The sequence below is a fragment of the Chelonoidis abingdonii genome, chromosome 1 (assembly GCF_003597395.2).
Source record: "Chelonoidis abingdonii isolate Lonesome George chromosome 1, CheloAbing_2.0, whole genome shotgun sequence".
In the NCBI taxonomy this organism is placed as follows: domain Eukaryota; kingdom Metazoa; phylum Chordata; order Testudines; family Testudinidae; genus Chelonoidis; species Chelonoidis abingdonii.
Genome location: NC_133769.1, coordinates 133,937,165 through 133,946,796, shown reverse-complemented (window position 1 = coordinate 133,946,796; position 9,632 = coordinate 133,937,165). Strand labels below are relative to the sequence as shown.

General features: G+C 44.4%; 1 protein-coding gene across 2 annotated transcripts in view; it reads right to left on the bottom strand.

Moving 5' to 3' along the window:
- The window catches only part of FBLN1 (fibulin 1), a 114,637-nt gene extending 110,708 nt beyond the window's left edge, over positions 1-3,929 (bottom strand). Inside the window, exon 1 of one of the 2 annotated variants that reach the window (XM_075070465.1) lies at positions 3,432-3,929. In XM_075070465.1, the coding sequence (XP_074926566.1) occupies positions 3,432-3,507 (76 nt within the window). In that variant the 5' untranslated portion in view covers positions 3,508-3,929. The remainder of the gene's footprint in view (positions 1-3,431) is intronic. The other variant, XM_075070464.1, reaches the window with a different exon arrangement.
- Positions 3,930-9,632: the final 5,703 nt, after the last annotated feature.

The window sequence follows — 9,632 nt, the reverse complement described above, 5'->3', positions numbered from 1 at the left end:
AGTCAGGTGCTCTAATTGGCCACAGCTGTTCTAGTTAATCTAAAGCAAACCTTCCTCCCTTGGCAGGGAATAAGGCCCCCTGCTAACACTCTTATGCTGCCCTCTGGCCATGCTGTATCACAGGTGGTACACAGCGAGCCACAGGAGGCTTTCCCACGCCCCACTGCCAGTGAGGAGTCAGGGTGAGAAGCCCTGGCAGCTTTGCCCATCCCTCTCTGCCCCTCTGCTCCTGGTTGAGAGGCAGGGGAGAATGGACCATGCTCTCAGCTGGGAGTCGGGCAGCCTTGTCAATTTCACAGCTGGAGAAGGCTGCCTGGCTGAGGGGGAGTGGGCTGGGAAAGAAATGAGGGCAGCTGGACCTTGCTTCCTGGGGGCAAGACCCTGGTTGCCTTCCCACAGCTCTGAGTGAGGAAAGGGGAGGAGGAAAGCCCTGGGCAGCTTCCCCAACCTCCGACAGGGAACAGGGTAGGAGGGGGGAAGCCCGCCGGGATCCCAGGACTCTGTGAGGCTGCCTGCAGAGCTGAGAGACCTGGATCTCAGCCCCCCACACCGTCCTTCTTAGGTTGGTGGAAGTGCTCCCTGGTGAGGATGCGTACCACCGACCCAAGGAGGGTAGTGTGCACATGAACCACTGTAGTAATTAGGCTGACTAATATCAGTCAATTTATATTTCTAGTGTAGACATACCCACAGGACTAGATTCTCGGGTGCAGTGTAGCCATTCTCTATCACCACCAATAGAATTTAGCCACAGAGCTAGCTTACGTGACCCCAGGAGGGTCATTCAGTGTCAGGAAATCCTCTGCAGTATAGCTCCTATGTCACCCCTCCCCTTCTGTTGCCAGCACAGACGAAAGAGGGTGGCTTGGTGGAAGCAAAAGGGGTGCAGTTGAGGCTTTGTCTTGCTGATCCCTGGCCGTCATTCTGCTCCTTATGGGTTATTAACAGCTGTAGCAACTTAGAGCATTCCAAAGGTTGCTCCTAATTTACATTAAAAGATTAGCTCCAAAATGAAAAATAAACTTTACACTAACTTTGTGCACATGTACACTCATACATCTCTGCCTTGCATGCTCCTTAGCTGCAACTGAAGATCTGACCCTTATTGCAAATTTTTGCCCTTAAAGTGAGAAAAATACACTAAACTCAGAAAAACAAAGAGACTCCTTCCCCCAAAATCCTCAGACTGTTATTTTTAGCACATGGACAAGAGTACATGGATGGAAGTTACACTAGTCTGACAAATATACCAGTATAGTTTCTCATGTCCACAATTCATGAACTAAAAAAATTTACACGATCAATTATAATTATGTCTTTGGATTAGTTTTTAAAAATTCACAAATCACATGTACATTATTAGAGCCATTATAATCTACCTAGTATAATATATATTTGCATGAAGCTTTAGTTTTAGAATATTGGTAAAAAGCTTCATGTAAATGATAAAAAGAAAATTAAGTAACGTTATTGGCTCTGCCACAAACTGATTAAAGAAACACTCAAAGTTAAGACTGACATACCATCATAAACTAAAGCTAACATACCATCAAGAACCAAAGTTATGTATCCAAAAAATACAGCAGATGTTGCAGATTACTTTGTGACGTACTACAATTAACTGAGTGGAGGACAATTGTCAAACTCATGCTTGAATTTCTTTGTTTTTTGTCAGCACTAAAATAACAACGTTACTGCTTATGCTGTTTAACAACCAGCCCAACAATGGGCATTTCCTGATTAGCTCGCAGCAGTCGATGACATTAACTCCAGCCAGGCAATCTTCAGGAAATGCCTAAGGAGGTGGTTCATAAATTAAGCATTTTGATACTTTTATTTAATCTGCTGGTTCTATTTTATCACAAGTGTGCAATGTGTACGCTTCTGTACTGTGTGCAAAGTACCAGGTAGTTCTATATAATTAATGGCTGATATTTTAGCCAGTCAGACTACACAGATTATTCGTCAGCATTATATTTAGTAACTTAAAAGACTGCACAAAAGCTATGTAAATCGCGTTTTATATTGTCAGAACCTGGACACACATGACAAAATTTTCAAATATGGGTGTCTAAAGTTAGACTCCTAAATAGGATTTGGAAAGATGTTGAGAATCTATAGTTCTACTGATGTTAACAGAAACTGTTGAGTGCTCAGCACCTCTGAAAATTAGGCTTCTTATTTTAGTAACTAAGTATGAATTTGCTCTCTGTAGAGAATGCTCTTGCCATCCTAACCTGTTTTATCCCCTTCAGGTAACCTAAAGAGAAGATTCATTGTACCCTTCGCTCTGAATTCCTATATTATTATTAATCAAGGTGAAGGTTAAGATTTTGACACGGGTATTTTTAATAAAACTCATGGACAGGATGCGGGCAAAGAACAATAAATCATGGAAATATACACAGTAATGCAGTATTCACTAAATCAGTACTGAAGTCCGAGCCCTGCTGCCCAGGGCTGAAGCCAAAGCCCAAGCCCCTCAGGGCTCAAGCCCAACCTCTGCCGCCCAGAGCCACGTGCGGCTGAATTATTAGGATTTTCAATAGAATCACAGAATATCAGGATTGGAAGGCACCTCAGGAGGTCATCTCATCCAACCCCCTGCTCAAAGCAGGACCAACACCAACTAAATCATCCCAGCCAGGCCTGTCAAGCCAGGCCTTAAAAATCTGTAAGGATGGAGCTTCCACGACTTTCCTAGGTAACCCATTCCAGTGCTTCACCACCCTCCTAGTCAAACAGTTTTTCCTAATATCCAACCTAGACCTCCCCTACTGAAACTTGAGACCATTGCTCCTTGTTCTGTCATCTNCGGTACAGGAGTCTGGACAGGTTGAGAACCACTGATTCAGGGCACAGTACTGCAAGGTACTGAATGCCCTTGAAACTCACTTTCCCTAGGAATTGAAATGGGGCGGGGGGAACGTAAAACAACTACATTGGCAACACTGGATGGCAACATCGGACGGAACAGCTGGTCACTGGGTGGGGAAAGGGGGAGCTGAGGGGGTGTGTTTGTAGGGAAATCCCGCAGTGTCCAGGAGCCGGGTGCTCAGCACTTCTCAATGGAGTTTCCCATAGGCGGGTCAGGAGGAACTCCGGAGCTGCTTAAAGGGCTCAGTGAAATACCCAAAAGAAATGTAACCACGTTCTTAACAAACCCAAACCTCTCGAGTCCGTTTCACTCTTTGGGGCGATGGGCTCAGAACACGAGCTAGGATTATGTGGCTTTAAATAGAAACCGTGTCTCCTTTAAACCTCCCGTAGTTCAGTTACCTTTCCCCCTGGCCGCCAGGACGTGCCCCGGGGCCAAGCTTTCCCGCCTCCCAGGGCAATCAGCGTCCAGGCCGGGCACTGCAGGGACTCGACCGGCTTCCCCGTGTCCCACTGGGCCCAGGCTCCTCATGCCCCGACCGGCTCGGACCTACCTTGCCCAGCCAGCAAAGGGACCAAGCTGAGGGGCAGGAGCAGCTGCAGCAGCCGGGTCCCGCGCAGATTCTCCATCAGCAGCTCCGGGAAGGCAGAGAACGCGGAGCAAAGCGGGGCTCGCCTCTCCTGCAGCGCGCAGCCGGCTCCCTGCTTTTCGCTGCTGCAGCTGCTGCCTCGCGTGTTCCCCCTGCAGCCGCCTGAGACCGGTTGGGAGGGACCCCCCCACTCAGCTGGCTTCCAGGCGAGGGAATTCACCGCCTGCCCTTTTAACTAGACCGCCTGCAAGCGCGGAGCTGAACAGAACCGCCACGGGAGCCTGCAGGCAGAGCCCCTGCTGTTGCTGGGACCCCCTTCTCTTCTGCCCCAGCTTTGCAAGCTCGGGGAGCTTTGCAGACACCGAGGAGGAACCTAGTGGCCAATTGTTTGATTGGAAGGCATACAGCGAATTCTCTGGATGCCAAGTGCAGGCGAAACCCGCAAACAAAACGAAATGCAGAAAAAGCCAAGAAAACTTCTGGTCCGGCGGAGGGGGAAGGAGGAGGGTTAAACCTCCGGAGACTTTTTTCCCCCCCGTCTTTCTACAGATTTTTCTCCAATCACAATGTTGTGAACAAGGAGGGTTTAAAAAGCCAAGCACCAGTGACGTTTTCCAAAGTCTCAGTGAAACTCATTGGGGGAGAAAAAAATCAAGGTGACAGGCTTATTTGCAATAAAACTTGTCAGCGCTGTGACATACCGATGCTATCTGTAAAAGGTCTCCTTATCTTGTTTAAACAGGACACACAAACACTGTGATCTTTGGTCAAAGGAAGATCTGTGGTTGACTGAATGCATCAGTGTGGCTATGCAGCAGGGTTGCTACCAGGATTTTACGATATTCTGGGGGTAAATGTTACCAGAGAGCCAATGGCACACGGAAACATGTGGGGAAGGGGTTGCCCTCCCACGCACTTTGGCCCCATGCCTGCAAACACTTAAGCCTGCCCTAACTTTCCTTACATAAATTGTTGAAAGTCTGTGGTCCTGAGATTAGGCCATGGGAGTGGATCTAGATTCACTCTCCTTGTATCACAAAAGAGGTTGGGGGTACGAGTCATTTTATTCTGTGTGATTAAAATACAAGTTGTGAACCCCATACATACACTTAGACAAATACCCACACTGAGTGGGACCATCTGCATTAGTAACTGCTCTCAGTCACAATGTAGCCCTTTACTATCTCTCCTCAAAAATGTAGTGACCCTCATGTCCCTGTGGAGAAAGCATTTACGATACCAATGTTTACAAGTATCCAGGTTGTTTCTGCCCTTTTGTTTCTTCCTTCCCTCCTCCTCTTGTCATTGTCTCTCTACCCCTCTTTCTGTGGTTGTGTCTGGTACAAAAGCTTTGCATTTCTCTTATTTCCCTCATGCCCGTCATCTACCTTTTTTTCCTCCCCCATTTCCCTTTTCCCTTGTCTTCCCTCTCTCTTTGTTTCTTCTTTTAGGTCCCAATCCAACTTCCACTGATTTTAATGGCAGCTGGATTGGAAACTTGCGGAGTAGACAAGCAGAAGCCCTTTACATGTTGGAAGGGCTTCAGGGGGCAACTGACTAGGATCATACAAAGCCTTATCTACACCTTGCAGCAGTTGAATTCAAGCAGTGCAAACCTCCATGTCAGACCTTGTTTTGGTTCAATAGTGGCTTATTTTATTTTACCTTAAATCTGCTCCTTATTGACTTGAACTAAACTGAAATAAACTTGGTATAAATCAAAATAAGTGTGTCCACACACCCATTTGCACTGGTTTGACTAAGGGCTTGTCTACATGGGACTTATTGCGGATTAATTCTGTGTGTAGATGCTTTTATTCTGGAATAAGAGTGCTGTATTCCAAATTAACTTTCCTGATTAACTTGAATTAAATTAATCTGCTTTAAATTTACACCCTACTTTATTCTAAATTAACTTTCATGTGTAGACAAGCCCTAAATCAGTTTAAACACTACACATTAATGGCTTGTCTACACATAGAGATCTCTCTGTTTAACTCCATGTGTGGACACTTATTTCAATTCCTAGCTAAGCAGCAATTCTGCAGAAAAGGACCTGAGGATTACAGTGGATGAGAGTCAGTGTGCCCTTGTTGCCAAGAAGGCTAACAGCATATTGGGCTGCATTAATAGGAGCATAACCAGCAGATGGAGGGATATGATTATTCTCCTCTATTTGGCACTGATGAGGCCACATATGGAGTATTGTGTCTAGTTTTAGGCCCCCCACTATAGAAAGGATGTAGACAAATTGGAGACAGTCCAGCAGAGGGCAACGAAGATTATTAGGGTGCCGGGGAACATGACTTATGAGGAGAGGCTGAGGGAACTGGGTTTATTTAGTCTGCAGAAGAGAAGAGTAGGAGGGATTTGACAGCAGTCTGAACTACCTGAAGGGGGTTCCAAAGAGGATAGAGCTAGGCTATTCAAAATGGTGGCAGATGACAGAACAAGGGCCAATTGGTCTCAAGTTGCAGTGGGGGAGGTCTAGGTTGAATATTAGGAAAAACTATTTCACTAGTAGGGTGGTGAAGCACTGGAATGGGTTACCTAGAGAGGTGGTGGAATCTCCATCCTTTGAGGTTTTAAAGGCCCGGCTTGACAAAGCCTTGGTTGGGATGATTTAATTGGGCTTGGTTCTACTTTGAGCAGGGGGTTGGAGTAGATGACCTCCTGAGGTCTCTTCCAATCCCAATCTTCTATGATTCTATAAACCTAAGATAGACAGATACATGGCACTCTTATTCCAGAATAAAAGAGTGTTCACAGATAGTCTTGGTTAACCCTAACTCCATGTGTAGAGAAGCCCACAATTAAACTGGTGCAACTCTGCACATAGACAAGCTTCCAGTCTCAGTAATTTCCCATTGTGACTACATGTAAAACATTTCTGCACTGGTGAGCATTGGCCACTGCAACTGGCCAGTTGTCCGCTGCCCAAAACAAGCCCAGGTGGCAAATATTGTGTTGCAGCCCCATCATGTATAAAAACTGGAAGGAACTTTTTGTATTGATAGGTGTGTTCACTTACCTAGTTACAAAATTATTTGACAAAGCATTTGGGAAGAGTTCGCTACAATACAAACTGGCAAGTGTGCTTTTTATATCTGGAATCTATTATCCTTTCCTCACTTTGTGATGAAGAGAAAAAAACTGTTTCATTAAATTGCAAAGTAACATATTCAATAGTTGCCTGCCCTTCTAAATGTATGTGGAAAATATTTTGCTCCCTTCCACTACAATCTGTTTACCAGCAGTGAAGAGAATTAATGTAATAGTTTAAGTAATATTTCTTGAAAACATCACATCAGATACGGTCATTTGGAGATCAACTAATAGCTTTCTCCTTTTAGAATGCTCCTAATAATTTTCATAGACATTCCCAGCATAAATTGGCACAGTCACCTATAATCAGATTCAGTGGTCCCAAGCACATATGTGTCTAATTATTGACCCCAAGTTTCTTAGTGAACCTGAACTGTGCACTTAGGGCCTGATCCATAGCCCATGGAAACCAATGGAAAGGCTTCCATTGACTACAGTGAGCTCTGGATCAGGTTCGTACTAACTGTAGGACATAAAGACCTATGAGAGAGAAATGTTTTAAATAACTGTAAAGATTCTTAGGCTCAAAATTTGATTTTTTTTTGCGCATCTGTTTGCAAAGTCCCTGTAATCCTTTGTGTATTTTTAAACTCTTTACAAACAAATGCTTTAATGGGGATATTTTTACTTTAGAACAAAAATAACTTACAGCAGCTCAGCATTACTGAGCAACGTCACTACAACAAGCCACTATACAATCTGATGGAAAAATCTTCCCCATTTTACATTCCCAAGAGACTTATTATGAAAAGTTACATAATGATGTGTACTTGAATTACAAAGATAAATAATTCAATGCATGAAAAAATATCCTAACAAATTCATAGCCATCTAGCAGCATCACATTTGTCATTATTACCTGCACATCATAGCCACGCAGAATTTCATGGGGACAGTAGAGAGAGAACTCAGAACATATCTGTTGCAAGGGAATAGGTCCTGACCACCTGAGGTAACACAGAATCTCGGTTTGTAGTATTAGACCTACAATACAAAGTTGAATAGTTCTGAATCTTTCCATCAGCAGCAACTGCATGTGTACATACACACTAGTCAGTTCACATGCACATTAGCCCAAATAACTGGGCTTTATGTGGATGAAGTGAGAAAAGGTTACAGAGGTTACTCACAACTGCTAAAGGGCAGATCCCTGTGGTGGCTACTCCAGTTTATGAGGCTAGAATATTGGCTATACCTCCACCACACCATTTGCCACAGCACGCTGTGTGCTAGAAGCACATAGATGGTGTCTTGCCTGGCCTGGCCTGTCTGTCGGCCGTGGAGACCGTACTAAGACCCCATCTTACCAAGGGAAGAAGGCTCCAGTGCGGATGCTTCCCTGCTGTCCCTCCTCCCCATTCACACATTGCCTCAAAGTGGAGCTTAAGTGGTTCAGTGCGCGTTGCCTTCACCTTTTGCACCAGAATGAATTTCAGTGCCCAAACCAACAGTTATCAAAGTAATGAGGAGTCCTTGTGGCACCTGAGAAACTAAAAAAATTTATTTGGTCACAAGCTTTCGTGGGCTAAAACTCACTTCATCAGATGCATGGAGTGAAAAATACAGTAAGCAGTATATATATTATAGCACATGAAAAGATGAGAGTTGCCTTACCAAGCGGGGTGGGGGGGCAGTGCTAATGAGGCCAATTCAATCAAGGTGGAAGTGGCTAATTCCCAACAGTTAAGAAGAAGGGGTGAGTATCAGAGAGAAAATTACTTTTTGTAGTGTCCCAGCCACTCCCAGTCTTTATTCAGGCCTAATTTGATGGTGTCCAGTTTGCAAATTAATTCCAGCTCTGCAGTTTCTCACTGAAGTCTGTTTTTGAATGTTTTTTGTTGAAGAATGGCCACTTTAAAGTCTGTTATTGAGTGTCCAGGGAGACTGAAGTGCTCTGCTACTGGTTTTTTAATATTACAATTCTTGATGTCTGATTTGTGTCCATTTATTCTTTTGGGTAGAGACTGTCCGGTTTGGCCAATGAACATGGCAGAGGCGCATTGCTGGCACGATAGCATATATCACATTGGTAGATGTGCAGGTGAATGAGCTCCTGATGGCATGGCTGATGTGTTTAGGTCCTATGATGGTGTCCCTTGAATAGATATGCAGACAGAGTTGGTAATGGGGTTTGTTGCAGGGATTGGTTCTTGGGTTAGTGTTTTTGTTGTGTGGTGTGTAGTTGCCAGTCCTCGCTTACAGCCAGCCAGCCAGTTTGTAAGCCAGTCCTCGCTTACAGATAGCCCTCCAACCTGAAGCAAATACTCACCAGCAACTATATTTGATTGTTTTCCTTTCCCCTCACCCTTTATATACTACTTATTTCTGTAGATTGTAAAATCTTTGGGAGCAGGACCATGCCTTCCTGTATTGCCCCAATTCTACAAACAATATACACAAAAGGGGCTTGTGTTTGTGCAACTCCTAGCACAATCCTGAGTGGGGCTTCCAGGTACCTCTATAATGCAAATAAACAATAGGTTAATGAGATTTTTTAAATGGAAAATCAAAAAATTAACATACATTCTAGCATAGTTTTACTCAAAATGTCTGTCCTCTGAGATGTACCAGCTGCCAAAGTCTGGTGGCTCTTTGAAAGGCCAGGATGTTCAGAAATACATTTGGGCTGAGGCAGAAGTAAGCAAAAGGAAAAAGATATCAGCCTTGTTTGGTGAACTCATGGAAATTGTTCCTTACCAGCTGCTCCCAGTTCATGGGCATTACAACAGGTCTCTGTGTATAGCAAGTTGGACAGCCATAAGTAAGGAAACTGTAGTAGTCTTTTGTTTTACAAAAGAAAATTCATGGGAGTTCTGCGTGTAATAGGAAGAATGAGCTTAGACACCTTCTCCTCCCATGATCACTGGAAACTGCTAGAGAGCAGGACTCCCAAGCCTTATTGACATTTGACTGTAGGATCAGCATCATCTTCCCTACCCCTCACAATGGTAAGGATGTTTCTTTTAGAAAGAAGAGTGAGTTTTCAACCCAGTGGGGGTCCTGTCTCCTTTTTCCTACTTGATCTCCAGAATCAGGGCCAGCCTTTGGGGTAGACTTTAA